The 22803-nt window shown below is 50.9% G+C and overlaps 6 protein-coding genes across 6 annotated transcripts; 4 read left to right on the top strand and 2 right to left on the bottom strand.

Annotated features, from left to right (window-relative positions):
- Nucleotides 1-1932: 1932 nt before the first annotated feature.
- Nucleotides 1933-4714, top strand: Asppvi_002947 (alpha/beta fold hydrolase; the record flags this gene model as incomplete). The annotated part of the gene is made up of 2 exons (XM_043298923.1): nucleotides 1933-3727; nucleotides 3786-4714. 2 exons carry the CDS (start codon nucleotides 1933-1935, stop codon nucleotides 4712-4714), a joined length of 2724 nt encoding a protein of 907 aa, XP_043154858.1.
- Nucleotides 4715-5600: 886 nt separating this feature from the next.
- On the top strand, nucleotides 5601-6491 carry Asppvi_002946 (glutaredoxin; the record flags this gene model as incomplete). The annotated part of the gene is made up of 3 exons (XM_043298922.1): nucleotides 5601-5675; nucleotides 5739-6099; nucleotides 6172-6491. 3 exons carry the CDS (start codon nucleotides 5601-5603, stop codon nucleotides 6489-6491), a joined length of 756 nt encoding a protein of 251 aa, XP_043154857.1.
- Nucleotides 6492-7119: 628 nt separating this feature from the next.
- Asppvi_002945 (60S ribosomal protein uL6) lies at nucleotides 7120-8310 on the top strand (the record flags this gene model as incomplete). Its single annotated transcript, XM_043298921.1, has 5 exons — nucleotides 7120-7165; nucleotides 7413-7460; nucleotides 7601-7856; nucleotides 8024-8201; nucleotides 8260-8310. The coding sequence occupies 5 exons, from the start codon at nucleotides 7120-7122 to the stop codon at nucleotides 8308-8310; spliced, it is 579 nt and encodes a 192-aa protein (XP_043154856.1).
- Nucleotides 8311-9149: 839 nt separating this feature from the next.
- Asppvi_002944 (triacylglycerol lipase family protein) lies at nucleotides 9150-11064 on the top strand (the record flags this gene model as incomplete). The annotated part of the gene is made up of 3 exons (XM_043298920.1): nucleotides 9150-9346; nucleotides 9409-10225; nucleotides 10309-11064. The coding sequence occupies 3 exons, from the start codon at nucleotides 9150-9152 to the stop codon at nucleotides 11062-11064; spliced, it is 1770 nt and encodes a 589-aa protein (XP_043154855.1).
- A 257-nt stretch (nucleotides 11065-11321) lies between these two features.
- On the bottom strand, nucleotides 11322-12908 carry Asppvi_002943 (putative amino acid permease; the record flags this gene model as incomplete). Its single annotated transcript, XM_043298919.1, has 1 exon — nucleotides 11322-12908. The coding sequence occupies one exon, from the start codon at nucleotides 12906-12908 to the stop codon at nucleotides 11322-11324; it is 1587 nt and encodes a 528-aa protein (XP_043154854.1).
- A 1415-nt stretch (nucleotides 12909-14323) lies between these two features.
- Asppvi_002942 (uncharacterized protein) lies at nucleotides 14324-16662 on the bottom strand (the record flags this gene model as incomplete). Its single annotated transcript, XM_043298918.1, has 3 exons — nucleotides 14324-14454; nucleotides 14529-16538; nucleotides 16632-16662. 3 exons carry the CDS (start codon nucleotides 16660-16662, stop codon nucleotides 14324-14326), a joined length of 2172 nt encoding a protein of 723 aa, XP_043154853.1.
- Nucleotides 16663-22803: the final 6141 nt, after the last annotated feature.

The raw sequence follows: 22803 nt of genomic DNA, 5'->3' as shown, positions 1-22803 counted from the left end.
AAAGTGGCCAGCCTTTCGAATTCCGAGTCATAAGCGTATTGTCACAGGAATAGGTGTTGAAACCTAGGTATGGTGAATAGAAAAGTGTCAATGGCTTCTCTACCATATGTCATTTCTTGATCTCCTTGTGGTAACGATGCATATTAGCTGCGATGAGGCAAAGTTTGATGGTACGATATCAATCGCCAAAGTCGATGCAACAATTCCAGATCCTCAGATACGGAATATTGTGTTCCTAGTTTCGTTCCTGTTTCAATACTTGAGATGTACCTTGCCGATGTCATGCCAGGATTGCAAGGATACCATGCATTGCGACTACAAACAGCGAGACTGCTCTAGAACGAAGGGCCACCCTCATAAAAATAAAGGCATGACAGCCGACAAGCATCCCATGCTCTTCTGTCAATTGGGTCATGTCCCTTGCATTACTACTCATCCAAAAATGTCGAGTCTGTCATATGTTTTAGGTCGACTAGTATACGCACGTCCCTGCACCATCAAAAAGGGCAGGAAACAAGCATCCATCTTGATATCTTGCCAGTTGCCCCTTCGGCGGGCAGTCTTATGTCCCTGCGGTATCCATTTGTTCCGCAAACATATTAACTAAAAGGAAGGCGACAGAGATCACGTCAGTCCAGCTTAGATAGGCTTCGATTCACAGGATCTGATCTGGACCTCTGATGCACGTTGGTTCATCATATCAAGATCCTCAAAGCCTCGCTCGTCACTCTTATGAGCTCAAAGGGATTCATCAAAATAAAGATAAATACTCCGTGGTCTATCTACAGAGTCCTAGGGAAGAGGCTAAGTGAGGAAAGTGACCCATTTGTAGGTTTGTATTGAACTTTGAGTAAGCGAGGTGTTTCGGTGGCCCAACTGGTACCTCTTTGAAATTTGGATCTGCGAACCATGTGGACGAGAAGACCCAGGACTGTTGCTCATTCGGCCCTGAATCGTGGGATTTCTCGTGTCTGTCAAAGGAAACTAAGCAAGAATTGGGCTAGTCAGTGCCCCCAGAGCAACAATAATAATAATGAAGACATCGAAGATTATTACATTTCCTGATTCGAATCTTCAAGAGCAAGTAAAGAACCAAGATGGCCAGAACAAGGGATTGTTGTTCTTCGTCTACCTATCGAATTCGTAACTATTATTGCAATCAGACCTACCTCTCTAAGTAATCATTCCTTTATATTGGCTTGCCATCGACCTCTCTATCAGTCCGGAATCAATAGGTAGACTACCAAGTAAGGTAGGTACTCCGTTTCTCACTACTCTTAAGCTAATCAATATACTTACTAGTATAATGGTCTTATTATTCCTTTTCCCCTTCCTTCTCCCTTTCCTGGACTACTATCTAGTCTATCTACTAAATAATAAGAGTTAACTCTCATCACTGCCCCTCCTTTATTTAACATTCTGGCACCGATTATCAACTAGATACTCTCCTTAAATATCTTTCCTAGAGACCCGATTTCTGCTGAACCCATGATCATAATCATAATCATAATTTCAAACACCAGACCAGAGACAACCCATTTGAAACTCTTCCCATCCCCTCCCTGTTTTTCTATTTCCCCAGATACCGGACTTCTGCAAGGGGTTCGCAAGCCGCAGGGGGCTTGATACGATCGTCCTGGATCCTCACCAATCGGTCGGACTCGCACATGCATCAATTCTTCGTTCTTGATTTAGATTTCTACCGTTGAGCCAGTCTTATCATTTTTTCTGCAGGATAATGCGAGATTTGACCCCGCCCTTCCGCATCAATTGCCGGTGACTTTCGATTCTTCTTCCGAATCTGGCTGGAGGGGTTCCTGGAATCCCAGGGTTTCCTAGAAGCCCAGGCCCAAAAATCAATTCCTTTCCCAATACCGAAATCCCCCCAAAAAAGAAGGAGAAAAGCTCAGAGTCATAGAAACAGAGGAGAGGATGGGCGCTATGGAGGACTTTCCTGCGCCCACGGTGCATGCCCCTTTACAACCAGCGTCTTCCTCCCTGCTCACACGACGTCGCAAATCTCGCTCGCATTCCACAAGTCGGTCGTCAGTCGACCAAACGTCCCCGGAAGTTATTACGTCTTTAATTTCGTCCCTGTCTACCATCTCTGTTCCCCTCCAATCTCATTTCGATAACGTTCCGCGCCTCGACTTAGATACGGATCCATCTTCCCCCATATTTTCAGTATTCTTCCCATCGGAGCCACAACCTCCTACAGAGCAGCACTCATCAGGCGATCATGGGTTCGGGATAAGCTACGGAGCGCAACAGCTTTCAGAGCAAGAGACGCATAGCCCGTTTCTACATCCGGACGATGCAGCAGCTGCTCCGGTCATTCGCATGGCCAGGGCACCTCCATCTCCAAAGACGAAAAGCACTTTCGGCCCTTCTCTATCGTCGGTGCGACCCGCTTCCAGGAGCTCATACACGTCGGCCAAAGCTGCGTGCGAGGACAGCGCATTCGGCATGATCACAGCCGAGCCCGGCCCCCGAGTCTCCACAGCACCCAGTATCGCATCTACGGCTTCTGGAGGCCGAAAAAGTCTGAAAAGCCAGCTTGGACTGCTGAAGAAATCCTCGCGCGAATTCATGAACGATAAGGAAAAACAGACAGATCGTCTACGGAAAACGAGTAGTTACAACGACAGCCTAAGGCATAACATTCCCCGCAATAGGACCAGCTTGCGCTCTATGCATTCTATGGCTGACGTTGCCGAGGAGGCGCGACTGGATCATTTCTCCAAGGGCATCCATAGTGAAACTGCCGTCAGTGCCCCGCCTAGCAGAGAACGCCAGTCATCGCACAGCGCCCGAGGGAGTGTAAGCAGCACGCCTGGAGGTATCGGGAGTGGAAGGGTCATTCCTGCGCGCGAGTCCTCCTTGCGTCACAGTTTCTCTTCCAGCCCGAGGAAGCGCAGATCCACTCGTCATACCAGGTATTCATCCACTGCTAGCAGGGATACGAAAGTTGAGTCCAGCCCCGGCGAAGCTGGCAACGAAGCAGAACAGGTCACGAAGAGAATCCAAGAATTGAAGGATCAGCAGCAAAGGATCAAAACCGAATTGGAAACAGACGACAGCCCAGACAAGTGTTCCAAGGATTCCTCAACTAGGCCAAGTCAGCCCCTTAGGACATCAAGCCACACAAGCTATCACCCATATGCGGATGGAAGAGAAGCCGTCGTGTTTGATGAGAGTGCTCCGGCACCCGCCGTAATGACCGGGAAGAGCAGAACAACGGCGCGAAGTGACTCTCCGCTGACATCCAAAACTCCCAACTTGCCACTGCATAGGCAATCTTTCGATAAGCCAGATCAGAATGATAAACTTCGCTCCAGACGATCATTGGAGTCTTCGGCCCCGAAGCGACACCACAAACGTGCCCCATCCGGGCCTGCGTCTCCAGTCCATGCTTCGGTCAGCGACGAACGACCGTCGAGTGCCGACTCAATAGATCTCGCAGTATTAGAGTATATCTCATCGCCCAAACTTACTCAAAAAGTTCCCCACCCAACAACAGGCCGCGCCATAGCATTTTCTGAAGTTGGAGACCCGAAGGGCCACGTTGTATTGTGCTGCCTCGGTATGGGCCTGACCAGGTATCTGATGGCGTTTTACGACGAGTTGGCGCGGTCTCTCAATCTCCGACTAGTGACCTTGGATCGCCCCGGAGTAGGCGAAAGCGCACCTTATACAGAGGAGGCAGCAAATCCTCTCAGCTGGCCTGGTAAGAAGACCAAACCTTTCTTCGGCTCTCCCGAATTTCCTTCACTAACCGAGCATAGACGATGTCGCAATAGTGTGTAATCACCTCAAGGTCAACAAGTTTTCGATACTGGCTCATTCTGCCGGAGCGATTTATGCGCTGGCAACGGCATTGAGGATCCCACAACACATCCGCGGCCGTATCCACCTTCTGGCTCCTTGGATTCCGCCCTCTCAATTATCGAGCATGGGGCCGCACAAGGAACCTGTACCTACCAACGCTGTTCCGTATTCCCAACGGATTCTGCGAGCTTTGCCTGCGTCATTCCTGAAGGTCGCCAACTCGAGTTTCATGAGCGCCGCAAGCGCTAGTCTCACCTCCAGTTTGCCGAAAGCTCCTCGCCGCACCCGTCGCAAGACAACCTCAAAAGATATGTCCCCTGCGTTAGCGACGGAGCCGAAAGGGCCCGGGCGGGCTCAGTCCAAGATACATCAACAGGGGGGCGATATCAAAGCACTACAGGATTTGAAGGCGCCGGTCGTCTCTCAAAGAACAGATGTTAAGCAGGTTGAAGTCACCACGAGCCAGACAGCCATAATCTCATCCGAAGAACGCGAACGCCAGAGCGATTATGATAACAGGCTGACCCACAAGATATGGGAGCTGGCCACAACGAACGCAAACCCGGCAGTTGATCTTTTAGTCTGCCTAGAACGCCGCCAAACGATTGGCTTCCGCTATGTGGACATCACTCGCAATGTTGTCATCCACCACGGAAGTAGAGATACTCGTGTCCCTGTCGACAACGTCCGTTGGTTGGGCAAAGGCATGCGACGTTGCGAAGTGCGAGTCCTCGAGGGCGAAGGCCACGGATTAATGGCTTCTGCCACCGTTATGGGTAATGTGCTGATGGAGATCGCGAAAGAGTGGGAGGACTGGATGACCGTGGTCCAGGGCAGGCGACGAGGGACAGTGGGACCGCGTCCAGGTTTCGCCTTGCCGACATGATGCATGATGCGCACCTGAGCACGCGCTACACATCTTTTTTATCACAACTACAAACACAATCACCCATCTGCCCTCAGCCATTTAGCTGAGAGATCCCTAACCCCCACCTATTGTTTTAGTATGACACCGCTGCAGGTCTACGGTTGTCATCTTGCTGCAATCTCGACACGCCTGAGGACGATTCCAGCCTCGAGTCCTGTTTTCAATATCGGGACACTTTTTGCACGTCGTCATCGAGACTTATGCCTTTCACTTTTGCTTAGATCATGATACCAGTAGTCTTGCTCTGCTTGTTATTTGTTACTAAAAGAATACCCCTTATAGCATAGATAGCCGAGCTTTTAATGTAGTTTTTAATGAATAAGACAGCAAACAAGGGCACTGAAACTTCTCAGAAATATTCAAAGTGATAGATAGAAGCTGTTCTGTTGCGTTACATTAGTATAATAATCTAGCCCTCGGCGAGGTATGTGATGAGTACTTACCGTGACGTAATTGGAAGCGCGAGCTAAGGTACAACGTACCTAATCCCAATGGACGATTTTGCCGCCTCTCTCATGGCAAATTGACCATATTACAAGTTGATCGCTTTGCTTCAGTTCCAGGCGGACCTGAGAGTTGGGAATAGCCAGGACCAGTATTCAGGCCATTAGATTTCCCTGTGGTCAGACCCTTTACGCGGGGATTGATCGTCGTGGTCAATGTACAGAAGCTACCCCTGGTACTCCATTACTGCGGAGCTGAACGAGCGTGATAACACTCTACATGCGAATCTCATGCTAGACGCAAGAGAACCACAGTCACGGTTAAAGAAAATAAAATAATCAGATTGTTAGCGCCGGACAGGTGCTATATCCGACCGAGGTCAAGCAGAGCATCGAACAAGATGTTCTCTCAGCGGCGGATCAGGCTTCTGCTCATAGCCGTCGTGGTGCTAATGGTCACCATCTTCTACTTTTCGGTACGACCATCCTATCCTGCGAGAACTAAGCATACGGGAACTAATATAGCTTGCGAATGCTAGGGCGACGCCGGCACAATACAAAATCAAAGATTCTATCGATCTACTGTCGCGGCGATAGACGCCCACAGAGAAGCAAAAGAGGCTGCGTCAAAGCAGAATGTACAACCGCAGAAACCCGCCCCTCCAAAGCCCGTCGAGGACAATGCAAAACCAGTAGTGGAGGAGGCGGACAGAGTCAAGGTGGCCATCCCCAAAGGCGCCAGTGAGGAGATGGAAGAGATCCCAATTGCAGGACGTACGAAGATGACGGTACCAAAGAACAAGAATCAGGATCCGCCCAAGCAAGAGCGCCCGTCGGCATCTTCTGAGGATGACTCCGAAGTTAAGTATGAGCTCAATGCTATTCTCAAAAGGTCGCCCAGTACGTTAAGTCCCCTAAAGCCCATATCTGTTGTCTACGAGAGGGTCACTAACACCATGCTCTACTGCGCAGTCGTTATTTTCTCCAAATCCTACTGTCCTTATAGCAAGCGGGCAAAGTCTATCCTCCTCGAGAAATATAATATAGTACCGGCGCCGCACGTGGTCGAACTCGATCAGCATGCAATGGGACAACAACTCCAATCGCTCTTGGCAGAGAACACCGGCCGACGTACTGTACCCAATGTACTCGTCAATGGAAAGAGCATAGGCGGCGGTGACGATGTGACTGCACTTGATGAGAAGGACGAGCTTGCCTCGACGCTGAAGAGTCTGGGTGGGAAATGGATACAGGAGGTCGATCGTAAGGACCAGAATAAGCAAGCTGAGTAATGGTCATCGCGCGACAGGTATGATGGGGATACAATACAGCATGGAGTTTGGTTGGGTGTTTGGGCAACTGGGTTCCTGGTTTCTTCTCTTCTCACGACTTCTCTGGATATTTCAAGCACAATCTCTTCGCCATAGGCACGCGAGCAAGTCATTACGATCAAATAAGAAGTGAATGACTTTGCATTTCTTCTCGATGTCCTTTGACGTTCAAGTGGCTCTTATAAAAATGCTTTTTGGTGCCTCAGGCCAGTCCAGTGTAGTTCAACGACATTCAGCGACGACGGAGAGAGAGATAGCAGCAGAACTTCTAATAAAAACCAAATAGACCGAATATCTATTATCAATGATGACAATAGATATCTAACATGGCCGTAGTAATAATAATCAAAAGGTACCTTAGCCGGGGCTAGATACCTCTCTAGTAACTGTAAGATGTCCGCTGCCGGCAGAACCCTAGAATATGCGCTAAGCCGGAATGGTCGTTAAGCGACGCACAACCCGCCCGCCCTCGATTTTCGCTCCACCAAGACCAGGCCGCCTCCGTTGAATTTCGATCCTTTCGACGACCGACCGCACGAACGACATCGACAATTCTCCCCTCGGACATTCCACAGCCCACGCAGTCAAGATGCGGTACATTTACTCCGAGGAACGGCTGCCAATTCCCGAGAATGGTGAGCAAGCGATTCGTCCCTTGTTGTTTGAGGTCATTGGAAGAAAAGACGCMGGAGCAGAATGGAAGACAAGTAGCGGTGCTTTTGGGTGTGCTAGGAAGTTGTCGCGCCAGTCTGGCTACAGGAACTGTTTGCAAGGAAGACCGCTGCTACATTCCTGCCCAAGAGGAGGGAATGCGAGAATGACCGCTGTTTGGGATCAATGTCTTGAGATGAATAGGGACTAACGTGGATTTACGCCATTTAGTGAAGGTTCACATTCGCTCGCGAGTTGTGACCGTTGAGGGACCCCGAGGTACGCTGAATACAATACCCAAAACTTGTCACGTTCGGGAATTCTCTTCTCGAGCAGAGGGAGAAATTTCAGTCGAGACGAGTGGCCCGTCATCGCTGGGGGTCAACGGCACTGACATGGAACTTTTTCACGCGAATCAGGCAAGCTCGTCAAGGACCTCTCCCACATTGCCGTCACCTTCGGCCGCCCCGAGAAGAATGTCATCTCCATCGAGATGCACCACGGTGTCCGCAAGGGCATCGCTACCCTCCGTACCGTTCGCACCCTTATCAACAACTTGATCATCGGTGTCACCCGGGGCTTCAAGTACAAGATGCGCTACGTCTACGCTCACTTTCCCATCAACGTCAACATTGAAAAGAACTCCGAGACTGGCCAGTATGAGGTTGAGATCAGGTATGCTGCCGCAGAACCCCCCGATTGAAGGAAGCTGGGGAAAGAGAACTGGCTGGCCGTCCTTTCAGGATCTCGGGAGAAGGGGGCTTTTGGCCACGCGAGATACTGTCGCATCCACTTTCTGAAAGAAGAGCTGTGCTGACGGGCTTAACTTTTGCGCTTGTTAGAAACTTCTTGGGTGAGAAGATCGTTCGTCGTGTCACCGCCCAGCCCGGTGTCGAGGTCGCCACCTCCTCCAACGTTAAGGATGAGCTCCAGCTCACCGGTAACTCCCTGGAGGCTGTCTCCCAGAGCGCTGCCGACATCCAGCAGATCTGCAGAGTCCGTAACAAGGATATCCGGAAGGTATGAATGTCGGCCTGTTATACGTTAGTGTATGCCCTGATGCTGATCCCATATCTAGTTCCTTGACGGTCTGTACGTTTCGGAGAGAGGCAACATTGTTGAGGAATAGACGATTTACGGGTCCGTCCGCCGTGCTGTGTAGTTGAGGATGTCTGGAGAACTTCATTTCGCACTACTTGCATTAGGGAAAAAGCAAAGCGAAAATCAATGCAAAACTAAAACGGAATTCGAATGCCCCTTTACGTGTCCACGGATATGGCTTTTCTCATCTGGGGAACATAGTATGTAGGAAATATCCGGCTTCTACGAACAATCCAAGTTTCCTTTACTTCCATTCAAGCCTGGTTTTACCCTGTTGAATACATATCTCAAGACCTTGTGCTCGACTCTCTTCTGCCCACGTCCACCGTATCGTAGCCGGGCCAGGAGTCGCAAGGACCGGCATTCGCTGCAGCGCGACCTGAGGTGAGAGAGCCGAGAAAAACCGCCAAGTGTAGCCAGATAAATGAATCTCCTGAAATAGACATCTATAGACCCTGAATACACACCGGAACTAACGTGGGAGCGGTTAATCTCACTTGTGGCGGAGAGTTGCAATGCTCCGACAGATCCCATCTCTTTTCATCATCCCTGGTAACTTCCAACAACGATAACTTTTTTCTCCTCTATCCATCTTCTACAGAACCTCAACCTTCGGGGCAGAATGATTGTTGTCTCGACTTGACTGCCACTAAAGCCGGGCTGATGAGATACCTTCTCCGCGTCATATGTCATACCCCATCAACTCTTAGCATGTGAAAGCAGGAACACCCACATGCGCCGTACGCCATTACGCTCACCGCACACTATTTGTAGTCTACCATAAAAAGATGGAGTCCTGGGTAGCTATCTCTGGTCTTTTCTCTGCGATCTTTAGCATGGTGCTCGACGTCGCGCTGTTCTGGAAACATGTATGCTCTTCAACGTCCGCGCAAAGATGTTCCAATGGCTGTGCTGATCAAGGTCGCCCTGCAGAGGTTACTGGCATGGTGGTTCTCAAAATCGCCTAAAATTAGGCTGCGACACCGTCTGGCCACAGCGCAGACATTTGAGGAGTGGGAAGAGGCTGCCTTTGAGCTGGACGAGCTCCGGAGCGCGGATTTATGGTAAGTTGGTTTTAGATCTCGCCTGCCTGGAGTGATAAGGGTAGTAGCTAACGCTAGTGCAGGCGCCAGAACCCGACAAGTCGACATTACGACTACCGATTGATTCTGGGGCGAGTAGAAGCTTTGATGACTGCTCGTGAGGAAGAGGATATCCTGACACTGGCCAATCTTCTTCGCTCCGGACTTGTCCGCAACCTGGGCAACATCACCTCCCCGAAACTCTTCTTACATGCGTACGCTGGCACGAAACTCCTCATTGATGACTATATCACACAAGTCGCACTCTCCATCCAGCACATAACGGCTCTGCAGACCGCTCCAGTCCACGAGAGTGGGTTCACTTCGCAGGCCAAGCTGGAGCTCCTGCATGATACTCGCCAAGCTTTCGGTAGAACAACTTTGCTTCTGCAAGGTGGCTCAATATTCGGGCTATGTCACCTTGGTGTGGTCAAGGCTCTGCATCTGCAGGGTCTTTTGCCCAGAATCATCACGGGGACGGGAACAGGAGCGCTCATTGCGGCTCTGGTTGGGATCCACTCAGAGGACGAACTGTTGTCGTTCCTTGATGGTGATGGGATTGATTTGACGGCTTTTGATCGCCGACGACGGGAGAAGCTTTCTGGCGAGCACTCACAGGAATTGCCTGATAGTGGCGAAGACAGCTGGCTTGGGACGCTTTTCCGTCGGGTGAAGCGCTACATTGAAAAAGGCTACTTTCTCGACGCTGGAGTTCTGGAGGAATGTGTGCGGGCGAACTTGGGTGATTTAACCTTCGAGGAAGCATATGCACGGTCGAAACGGATCTTAAACATTACAATAGCGACATCAGGCAAGAATGGCACCCCGAACCTGCTGAATTACCTGACCGCGCCGAATGTTGTAAGTATACAGTCTACGCTCAGCTTTGAAACTTTAGTTTGGAACAGTCACTTTGTTACGTGGGCCTGGCTGACGCACTACAGTTGATCTGGTCCGCGGCAGTTGCCTCGAATGCATCCACGGGTTCGTTATACCAGCCTGTCACGATATACTGCAAAGATGAAACAGGCTCAATAGTCCCCTGGCCACACGCTCAGGACGCCACCTTCCAGTCCTGGCGCCACGTACATTATAGTGACGGGGAGTCACCGCTTTCCCGCATCGCCGAGTTATTCAACGTCAACCACTTCATCGTGTCGCAGGCGCGGCCGTATCTCATCCCATTTCTAAGCCCGGACCTGAACCTGCTCGACCGCCATCAGACAGGCCAGTGGAATGTCACACGGCCGTTGATGCGCCTAGTCGTCGTGGAGCTGCGCCACCGACTTCGCCAGCTGGACTACCTCGGTCTCCTGCCTCAAATCATCGGCCGACTCCTCATCGAGGAGACGATTCCTGGATCGAACCTCACGCTTGTTCCCGATCTATCTCTGCATGACTTTACGAAGCTCCTACAGAACCCGAGCAAGGACAACCTGGCATACTGGAGCTTAAAGGGTGAAAGGGGCGTATGGCCGGCTATCAGCGCGCTCAAGGTTCGCTGTGTGGTCGAGATCGAGCTCGACAAGGGGTATCAGCGCGTGCGGCGACGGCGGCCGAGCGAGAATGTAGCATTGCACCGGCGTGGTCCCAACGAGGGTGTACCCAGGAGACGAAGGGGGTATAGTATAGACAACGGACGGGATCTGAGCAGTCTGCTGGGGAGTGCGGACTATCAGCCGGATGTGCTGAATTCATGATAGGAAGAGGATGGCTGATAAATACAAGGTGACTGTCAGCCTGTCGACTCAGCAGGGCTGCGGGGTTACCCTACGAATAGAAGGAAGGCCTATCGGCGTGTACACATTGTAATTAATTATCTGGAATCCTATGGCATCATAAGCGATTACGGAATTACCAAGAAAGACAGACATTCGTAAGTGTTGATCCCAACCAGGAGATCCAGGATCACATCAGTATTTTCAAAGTCCATCGGACTCTGGGGGTCCTTTGTATGCTACAGGTTGCGGACAACGCATAAGCAGACGTCCCACAGATATGAGAGGCAGACAGGAAACTTACATTTCCGTGCATATACAGCATACCAACCCGCCGCGATGGCCAGGAACCCCACAAATACGACGGACGCATAATTCATCGAGACCTGCGTGACGGGCAGCACGGTGGGCATGCTGAACAAGACCAGCTCGAAGCCGATCCAGCACAATGCGATGACGTTGACGATGGGGCCGACAACGGGCCCACAGTTCCACAGGGCCTTGGAGACCTCTGTGCGGCCGTGCCGGAGGCTGAGGAAGATGGGAATGGAGTAGGCCACGGCGAGGGCGATGACGCCGACGGAGACAAAGGCGGTAAAGGCGCTGGAGCTGCCGAGGTTGATGAGACCGAGAAGCATCTGGATGAGGGTGAGCAGGAAGAGGGACCAGACGGGGACACCGAGGCGAGGGTCGACGCGGGCCCAGAGGCTGGCGAGCGGGATGGCATCGTCGCGGGCGAAGGCCCAGGTGGAGCGGGAGGCGGCTACGGTGATACTGATGGAGCAGAAGAGCGTGATGACGAGGACGAGGGTGGTCAGCGCGAGGCCGCCGCCGGGGCTGCCCATGACCCGGTGGAAGATGTAGGGGAGCGCCTGGGCGGCGGGGGCCGTAATGATGTCTTCCAGCGGTGGTAGAGTGAAACAGATGGGGAGGATGAAGAACAGGCCTGCCAGACCTCCGACGGGGACGCAAAGGCTGATTGCCCGGGGAACGTGGACTGCGGGATGGGCACATTCCTCTGCCATGGAGGAGACCATGCCGATGGCAGAGAACGTGTATGCGGCGGGCAGGAGTCCGATAAAGAACGTGAAGCCGCCCCATCCGGAAAGACTCTGATCGTAGTGGCCCAAAGCGTAGGCCGCGCTATGCCTGCCGGCGTCGGCCTTGACGGATAATGCAATTAGGCTGATGAGGATGGTGAGTGCGGTGAAGGTAGCACAGGCGATGTCGACCTGGGGAAGGTAGCGGTTGCCAAACGTGCAGATGAAGAACGAGCCTATGCAGATGGCGTAGAAGATTAGCAGGAGCTGCCAGTCTGTAGCGGCCCAGTCTGGATGGTACATCGAGACGGTGGCCGAGACCAGCGATGCGAAGCCAAAGTTGACGGAGAGCGTGATGGTCCAGTTGCCGACCAGCCAGATCCAACCATTGATGAACGACAGCACCGTCTTGGAGCTCCTTGAGATCTGAAACGACCAATAGTAAGGGCCTGCAGAGGTCGGCCAGCGAGATGCGAGCTCGGCCAAGGATAACGCTACACACTCATCAAGAACACAGACCATGATCCAGCCGACGAAGATCGAGAGAGGACCTCCGCCGTAGATGGCATTGAGTAGAGGACTTCCCTCCCCGTAGGGAATGGCGGCAATGGCCAGGGTCTGGAAGAGCAAAGTGAGAACGGAGCGATTGCGCTGGAGCTCCTGCTTGTACCCTAGGCGGTCGAGTCCCTCGCCTTCCTGGATGCTGCCGGTCTCAGGAGCAACATCTTCCTTGCTATGCGCACTGCTGGAGGGATCAGCTAGCTTGTAATCAGCTCCAACATCCATGCCGAAAGATGAATTCTATAATGAGCACTGCAGACGTATCAAAAGGGCCTCAAGAAGAAAGGCCGAGGTCCTGCGATGCTAATCAGGTCAGCAAGGGAGGTCCATTTTATTACCCAGAGCTGAGTCGGTTGCTCACTATTTTAACATGCGTAGATGGTCCTTTCCAGGGTGGTAACACAACTGATAAGGCGCTTCGAATCGTCACAATTCGAGCCAATCCGGTGTTGAAAATCCAGGCGCTCCTGAACATTCCAAGTTGCAAGCGGGGGAAGGATATGGTATACCCATTGGGAACGCGGGACGTAACGATTGTCGCAAAGTAAGCACCTCGCGTATCAGGATCTATGATTAGACGGGGTAGAACCCTGATAATAAAGTCTGATGAACCATGATACGGGATGGTGGACAATCCATGGTGCTTTTCATGCATTGCCCCCCTTGCTTTGACACTGGCAGAGCTGCCCACACCTCTTCAGCTCCGCAAGCCCAACCCCTGCAAGCCAGCCTGTATCATGAAGAGCAGGGGAAAACCAAAGCAGACCGATGGTCCCTCGGCATATGGCATGTTCAATTGATGGTCGCAGAGATAAGGGAGAGATATTCAGCCGTAGTAAGATAAGCCCTGGGGACAGCTTGAGACTATTAGCCAGCATCTGGATACTGAATGCAGCCGTTGACTTAGCCCGATGCAGTAAGGGAATCCGTTTGATGATGTTTATTAGAGTTTCATCAACGATCATCGCTTGGCTATCGGAAGTTTCTCTGCCAGTCAAGAGCCACACCGTGAGGGGTCTTCGGTATCGTCCCCGCATCATCGAAAGCGCCATTCTGTGCGGGGAAATAACTTGATGCTGAGGAGGAGTCCGAACAAGACATCATGATCGGGGACAGAAGTTTGACTAGGGGGGGTTTTTTTTTTGTTGGAAAGCCGGGGATGTGTGTGGATGTGGATGATGAATGGATGAAGTAGTAATGCTGGGGGAGGCGATAAGTTTCCATTAGAGACTAGTCGTCCATCACGCTCGGAGTGCAACTCCCGACATCACTGTAAACATCCCTTCTTGCTTGACAATACCCCGAATGATGACATACACGTTGTTTAAAGCCATGTCTCGGAGGGCTAAACGACTGAAAAAAGAGTCTAGCTGTTCTACTATAGCCTTCTCCTTGATCATTCGATCGTGATGAACCCTCATCCCCTTCATGAGAGTCGCATCCTTCAATCAAATGAATCTACCCGAAGGCAAGGCACAAGCCCCGGTGATTGCAAAGAGAGCACACCAAATGTTCATTATGGAAAACTTAGACCGGGATATACATCAGCCCATGAATTATAACCAGCAATATCAAGAGGAAAAAAAAAAAGAAAAGATGGCTCGATCTGCTGCACCGCAGCGATGATTTGTAGAGAGAGACTAGTAAACAGCAGTATGAGGGCGAGCAGATTGCGACGAGTGCGGTCGAGGGGGAGGAGCTCGCAAAGAATGCGCGTCACGAGAAGTGGGCCGTGAAGGGATTTGTGCTGCAACATTTGACAGGGGAGGGACTGCGCCATTCAGGTCAGCCGTTATTCTCGAAGTAAACAGAAAGGAAGACGAAGGAGAAAGTAGGCAAACTCACTGCTGAAACCGTAGCCCTMGGTGGCTCCCTCGGTGTTTTGTGGGTCGATCTCGACTCGCACGACTACGCTCAGTCCGCCATGCATACCACTATTGCTGGTGACGCCGTCTGCAGCTGAATGGGTCGAGCCTGCGTCAGCTTCGCCCTTGTGCAGCGGTGAGTGGCCGCTCTTAGGGATGGGGAATGATTGGTCCCCGTTGGCGGCACCACCATTGGCGAACGGGGCGTCAACTTCGGTGATACAAGCATAGTTACGCGACGGCATGGTCACCTTGTTCCAGGAAGCACTCTTTTCCACGCCGCCTGGTTGTTTGTCGAAGAAAGCCATCAGCGTCTCGTCTGTATCCCCATCCATGTGGTGGATCTTGTTCCTGCGAGCTAGGAGGTTTGCAACAGCCTTGGGGGGCGGCTTGTTGGTTATTGCGCTGCTAATGACGTTGACCATGTATCGAGGATCACTCTCGCTCTGGATGCCAAGCTTGGGATTCGAGTAGAAGCGCCCAATCGCGGCGAGGTGCACGTCTCCGCCCAATATGGTCACGCGAACGCAATGTGCAGCGGCAAAGTGCTGAAGACGCTGAATGAAGATCCGTCGCTCTCGCTTGTGCTGGCGGGCAGTGTAATGATCATCCAGGTCATCCAGCAAGTCGACCTGGCCGTCAAACTTGTTGAACAAGCCGCCGGCGAGACCAAACCGCTTGTTCAGCAGGCGGATCGGCGCAATAATGGGAGAGCTCAAGATATTTTCAAGCCAGGCGAGGCGGGGATACGCAATGGGGACACCGAGAAGAACCACAAGATGCTTGATATCCCCATTGGCCGCTGCCACCTCACGCTCAAGATGAGAGAAGATAAGATCATAGGTTTCCGGGTAATTGACCTGGTGTCGGGTCCGTTCTGTACGCGCATCGACGCCGATAAACGCAATCCGCTTGCCCAGGCGCATATACAGATTCCTGCTTTTCTCCTCTACATAAGGCCCAGGCCTTTCCCCAACGATCCAACTGTTGTCCTCGGGCTGATTTTCCTGAACAAACGTGTTCTCTGTCTGCCGAGGGTCTGCACCTGCTGTGCCGTTGATGGCTTGCATGGTCTGCGGGGCATCCGTGGTGAAGGTAGATTTTGGCGGCGCAAGGTGGTGCTGAAACAGGCAGTAATACTTGTACGCTACGCCCCCAATGCCGCGAAAGACGGCGCACCGCATGAAGTGGTCCGTGTACGAACCGAAGCCGTCGATGATGTCGTGGTCGTCCCAGATATTGATCTGAGGGATCTGTGCATTGGCTGTCTTGAACGGCTCGGTGGAGTACCATCTGATGTAGTTTGCATAGTAATAGTCGTCGCATCGGGCTCGCAGGGAGTTATCGAAATTGTGCGTCCGTCTTTTATGGGGATTCGCGATCGCCGTCCATTCCTTCAAAGGGCCATCCACACGGACTCCGTCGTTGTAGATTTGGTCACCGCCACCGATCATGACGTGGAAGGGCTTTTGTGCATGAACGCGAAGGACATCATTCCACAAATTGGGACCCAGCCACGCATCCATATCAGTGCCGACGGAGAAACCGTTGCAGGAGTGGAACATGAGCCGCATGGACTGGTTCACGGAGGGCACCACAAAGTTCCAGGGTGTAATCGTTCGATTGGCTTCCGCATACTGGAAGCCGGGGATGTCATACTGCCAGCGCGCTTCATAGGACTCCAGGGGGACGGTGATGGAGAAGCGCCAGAAGGCTTTCTGGGGATCCTCGTAAAGGCGCAAACCATCGACTGCGACGGGCTGACGGGTCGATAGATCGCCATTGATCGGAGCATTGCTGCCGCCGACCGGACCACTTTGTCGCAGGAGCAGCTGGGGCTGTCTTTGGCCGGGTTTCGTGACAATCAAGACGCTTCCATGCCAGAGAGAGGAGGAAGGGGTGACGGTCATGTTCTTGTAGTTGATCAATGGCCCGCAGACCACCTCGACCTGCGTGTTGTCTTGGTGTGCTTGGCCATTTGGAACGGCGTCTTGAATAATAGCATCATGTAGTTAGTCATGGCGACACGGTTATTGTAAGAATAAGGAAGAGTTTGATCAGTGATGGGTGATGGGTAGCTCACCATAATGACTGGGCTGGCTGGAGTGAGCCATGACGGGGGGACCGAGACTGGGAATTTGCGAGGTAGATTGTTTGGGTCATACAATAATAATACAAGGGGAGTAAGGTAAGCCTCTCAGTGTGGCTGGTGGGCAGGGGATGAAAAAGGCAAAAGGGTATCAACTCAACAGATTAAAGTAGTTAGAATGCAGTCAGAAGCGAGAAAGAAAAATGAAACAAATGATTGTAACAAAGTGAAAGAGACGAGGAGATTAATATTATTAAGGAGACCAGGGACTCTCTGGCTCACGATGTACAAGCGAAGGGGGCAACAGGGCTGATCAGCTGGTTCGGATCAACGAGCGTAGTTTGCTCTTACTAAGGAGAGGAGAAAGAGATGGAGAGATAGACAAGTAAGGTAGTCTTATGATCCTAAGGTACTGGAAGAAAGGATCAAGCCAGGAAGAAGAAATGCGGATGTCTTGTAGACAGCTTGAAGCCTTGAAGGGAAAATGGATGATGGGACGACGATAGGGCTGAGTACAAGGAAGAAAAGCCAGCGACCATCGGCCAGTCAATACCATACAAATAAAATTATTTATCCATGCAGACAGAAGTATCATCAGGACGAACCGAACCACGAACCACAGCTTTGCAGAGTACTGCGAGTGCTAACAGCTGAGGATTTGATTTGCTTGGCATTATGTACGGTGATGTACCTAGGGAACCTCAAGAGGCTAGCACTACGTAGTGTACCTAGACAGAGAGTGGATACCGATGGAGAACTCCGTAGAGGGGAACAGGGTTAGACATTGGAATTTAGGTACCTCTGTTAGTACTAGGTAGATAGTCACTATACAAAAATAAGGTACACAGGCAGCACAATGCAGACTACTTGAGAATCAAAGATCGGGGGGACTCGTCATTATTGATACTGGACAAGTCGTCGTACCTTACCATCCATAGATAACACTGAAGAATGTACCCGTAAGCTACCTCGGTTGGGACCCAGCGGGGATTTCTATCATAATTGGCCAATCACTACAGTCGGGAAACGAACTGATTCGTACGGCGGAGATTTGATTTGTGGCCACTGGCCCACGGGTCAGTATCCACTAAGTAGCTACCTTAGGTACCCTCCTCCCTAGCCACACTCCTACAGGCAGCCACATTTTGACTCGAACAGAAGAGGTACCTCAGTAATTATTATGATTATTATTATTGATCCACATGAAGGTCGATCAGTCTATCATCACTTCCCAGCTTATCGCAGTGTGTCCGATTCACGATTTGAGAGCTGAAGTACAGAGTAGTCATTATCATCATGTAGGTGCCTATGCTAAGGCGCCTGCATATCCAAGCACCGTCTCTCGATATCCTCCGCCTTATCTGTCTGGATCTCTGTATCTAGGATGCTCCAGGCGGTGGTAGAATGCGTTAGGGTTCTCTCGCGTCAGACGCCTCCATCCTCTTTATCAAGCCTGGGCAACATGTCTAGACACTGAATTCTCGCAGCAGCAGCAGATCGAACCGACGGTCAGATAGACGCCTTTCTTAGTCTCAATCGCACATCCAAGCCGTGTATTGTGTTCTGCGTCTGGTAGTTATGCCCAGCGCAACTGGTGGAGACTATACAAGCGCCTACCCTTCGTCTAAGATGCTGATAGTAGGGCTAATCCTGGATAGCTATCCTGGCACGTTGTCGGCTGTGCTATCTGCTACTGTTATGATCCTGGAACATCCAAAGACGTTCCCTGTGAAGACCGTTGGCACAGCTATCACCTGCCTGGTGAAAAGCTGCTGCGCATGGTTGACTCCGGTAAAAGTGGGCTCGTTGGGCATCTGGCTGACGATGAGGAGAGATATGGTGAAGCAGCTTGTCTGTTTCTAAGTGCTTTGGCAGGGGGTTAGAGACTTTTATCTGTTGTTTTTCAAGATCCTGCTGGTCCCTGACTGAAGAGGTGTAGGCGCTCTCAAATGAGAGACATGAGAACATATGGTCAATGATTTGTACCTGCGTGGCTCATGTGGGCTGAAGATGCTTGATAGCAGACGGACCTGCACAACCACATACTATCATCTACAATGGTGCTCTTCGGAAAGCGTTCATCTTGTGATCACTTCATCCCTGATGGACTAGGCACTGAAGAGTCGCACTACCAACTTGTGTGGCTGTGAGAGAGATCAATGATGAATACTTGATTTCATATTCAGCTCATCTACATTTGATTCATTGACCGATTTCATGACAACTGACTGTTCATAATCAGCTGCAAATGCCCTGCATTTGATGAGATCCGGTACCTAGTATGGATAATCTGCTAGATCACATGTAGCCTCATGACACTGCGTCCTTACCCCATCCGTTTCCCAAATCAATGAGGAACTTATCTTACAATCTCACCACTTCCGTCTTCTTTCTCCATCATATTCGATTCATGGTTGATGGCAGAATAATGGAGTACTTACAACCCCTGTAGGTTGTTCATACTAATGGAGGTAAGCACCGTGGACAACTGGTTCCATTCTCTGTGGTCCAAAGATACACCAGTCTCGCTAGGACCTCGACCTCAGCGTCTTTCCCAACCCATACCATCACCGTCGTTGCGCGTGCCGGCGTGCCAACCAACATCATCCCATCACCGGTGATGGGATAATTGTTGTTGATGATGATTATGTTGTTGTCCATTTGATGCTTGATGTCTGTGTCTTTGATTCTCCTTTGATCCTTCTCTCTTTCTCCTGTTATCCTCTGACCTTTTTTTGGGGGGTGTTTCGGTTTGTGTTTCCCTTTATTCCTTTTCTTTTGTTTTTCTTCGTTTCCTGCGACAATTGAATCGAATCATCAATCCCAAACTCTGACATTTGTATGTACTCTGACCAAACCGTCAAGAGGAGAAGCTGGACTTCTATCCCCAACAATCTCTGAACAAAAGATCTCTGGTGGCCTCAAGGCGTGTCCAGTGACAAAAGCCGACAGATACGTCGACACCAGTAGGGGTTCATGCCCCAAAAGGAATGTTTGAATGCAAACGAAAGCAGAATGTGTGTGTGTGTGAAGATAGAGAACAGATTTTCAGGAATGAAATGGGGGCCGAAAGACAAGCATTAACACGAGAGGAAAGGGGAAAACAGCACAGGAAACTAATCAGGTGCAATGCTGAAAGGGTATCGTACTCTAACAAAACGGCTGGGGACAAATTCGACGAACAAACAAGTCGAATCAACGTTCAAGAGGTTGAACATGAAAAAAAGTCAAAAACCACAAACGCGAGACACTGAGAAACGCAACAGAAGAAGCTCAACAGAAAAAGTGAACAACACGGAAACAGTAATCATTCCGGAAAAATACACGGGCCCCGTCACGACATGAACATGTCTTCTAGTCAAATAGAGGGGAGGGAAGAAGGCAGCGAGGCGGTTGGTCTCTGGCCTCAGGCTGCGTCTGCACCTCCAACTTCCAACTGTCATTGTCATAACCAAGTGACGGTGCAAGGGTGAACTCATCAACAGGCCTCTTGCGGACACGCACCCCAAGGTCCGTCAAAAGCGATCCGAATCGGCCCCGGTTGTCGAGCGAATCCAAGTCTGGGCTTTCTTCTAGAAGCTCGAGCGTACGGCGAAGCAGAAGGGACAGGGGTATTTTGTGATATTCAGTTGCCTCAAAATCATCGAATTCTTCCATCGCTGGACAAACAATGCCCGGAGAACCTGGGCTCAAGCATTGTATCTGCTGGAGAACCGATCTGTGGCGGAATGGGGGCGAAGGGGTCCTTGGAGCGTCAGGGGGATAATTCTCATCAATCGTCGGATGCTCCCCAGCTTTAATCATGATATTTTCGAACTCCTCGCCGGGGGAGTTGATCTCGGGGRGGKCGCCTGGTATAGCAAAGAGACCCTCAAGACGCCGGACAGCTTCCTCACGGCGCCTTCTCTTTTTTTCCTCGCGATGCCAGCTCCAAGTTTCAAAGTCGGCTGCGCGCCATTCGCCGCCTTGCATCAGATAGCCGTGCGACTGCTCCTCCTCCTGTCGCTCTTCCTCTTCCAAGGTATACAGATCCTGGAGGAGTTGTCTGAAGGAATCGTTGCCATCGTTTTTCTCCGTTCTGTACTTGGCTCCCGCGGATCCAGCGCGGAGGGCAAACCAGGCCCGATACGACGCGCGCTGCAAGACCTGTCGGCATTGGTCTTCATAACATGCCAGTTGATGGCGGAATTTTTGTTTCTGATACTCTTCTTGAATGAAGATGACGTCAATAAAGTCCGCAGCGAACTGGGCGAACATAGTGACAATGACCATCTCCATGCCGGGATCATCGCTCACTTGAAGGCTTGTGCAGAGAGGATTTGAGCTCAAAATTCCCTCGCCAGCTCTTCCGGTCCGCTCATGGAATGTTGTCTCCAGGAGCTTAAACAGCCTGGAGATGGAAATGGTGTACACAGTTGTGCCTTCGCTCCACACAGACCAAATATCACGAATATCGTGGGGCATCCAATTGAAATGGCGGGCAAACACGCTTCTATATTTCCAGTCATAGCCAAGGACATAGTTACGTTCGCCGAAGTCTGCACCTTTTTCCGCAATGGGCAGAATGGCGAAGAGCAGGCGGGTTCGCTGGCTGTCTTCGTCCATTCTGTAAGTCTCGGGAACGAAAAGATCGCAGTATCGGATGGGTTCACAGTCTGTACCGTCGAAAAGGTACAAGTTTTCGCGCCTGATATGTATGTCTTTTCCCCCTTCGAGACTGTTCAGATAAAGATGATAATCGATTATGCCCCATGGGTGTTTGACGCAGGAGGTCAGTGGCTCTGGTTCAACTACGTCAGTGTCTTCAGCAGCACTTGATGGGACCCATGGCGCGAAGCTAAAGGAACTCTGTGACTCGTCGTATGTTTCGTCTTTGACCTCCAGAGCCATCGCTTCAGCAAGTGCTTTCCTGGTGGCAGAAGTCCCATTGACGAGGTGGATGTCTCTGTCACTTCTTCTCATCTGGAAGCGACGCAAGCTACGAGCCCTGCCGGATTTCTTGAAACGCTTCACCTTGGAAGGCATGAGAGGCATTGTAAGGGAGGCAGACCTCCGTCTCTTGGAGTCGCTCGCGTTGAGAAGTGTTGAAGTCAGGCCTCGACAAGGGTGAGCTGAGGGAGATGAGGTGAGAGCACCAAGGATACTTAGAGAGACAGTTTCGTTAAACTGATGAAGCTCTGCAGATATCGCGGAAAGCTGATGAGGGTGGTGTTGAGAGAAAGAAGTGTTTGAACGGAGGAGATATGAAGTGAAGAGGCTGGGCATACAGTGAAAGCAGAAGAGATAGGACGCGCTAGCGTGGCAAAAACTAGCAGGGTAACACCAGAAAGCAATGTTTTGTTCTTGTCTAAACGTCCAAAGTGGGCTCTACGTGAGTCTTTATGATTACGTCTTTCGGTCACTTCAGAAGACCAGGACATACAGGGCTGGCTGACCACCAAGGTCTCTGATATTAGACCAGAAGGGGTTACTCACCCTCAGGTTTCATGCGCATGAAGATTAATCTACAAAAATAGCTTTCAATGATGCGATCCCGCGTAGCCTGATCGGGGTGCGTGAGGTGAGGCGTCGTAGATCTGGACTGTGAATGAAGCCTTCACTGCACTACCGGTTCCAGAAGTCTGTTTGTGCCTTAGGCCAGGGCCCAGGCAAGAATCAGTAGCAGACAAACAAAGATCCCTTCAGACACTTTCTAGAATGTCTAGTTTGCCTTGAAACGGCTTTCATCCTACAAGGCGTTGAAGCCTCGATCAGTAGGTTGGAATATCAAACAGTCTTGTCTTTGTCTCTGGCGCTTGCTATCGTCCTTTGATACGACCCAAGGCCAAGGGTTAATTGTCAAGGTGGTGTTTCGAAAAGAGAAAGACCGTCTAGCTGGTCAAGCCAGTTGATGTTTTGTAGAGGCTCCCTTCGTGCTGGAGATATCACCCCTACGGAGCAGAGCTGCAGGCTTCGAGACAAGTTTCTCAATCTGGATTCCTTTATAAGTTTCAGAAGGCAATGAAGCGATATGGCTGTAGAAGTCTCAGAGTAAGACCATGTTTAAATCGAAAAAAAGAGAATTAAGTCTACGATCACAACGAAGAGAGCTATTCCTTCTCATGCAAAAAGCTGGGTATTCTTCTTGAAACGAAACATAACAACCTATACTAGGATCTTGACAACA

The sequence above is a fragment of the Aspergillus pseudoviridinutans genome, assembly GCF_018340605.1.
Source record: "Aspergillus pseudoviridinutans IFM 55266 DNA, scaffold_2, whole genome shotgun sequence".
NCBI classification, from domain to species: domain Eukaryota; kingdom Fungi; phylum Ascomycota; class Eurotiomycetes; order Eurotiales; family Aspergillaceae; genus Aspergillus; species Aspergillus pseudoviridinutans.
Note: the sequence above shows the minus strand (reverse complement) of the source record. Positions and strands in the feature narration are given on the sequence as shown.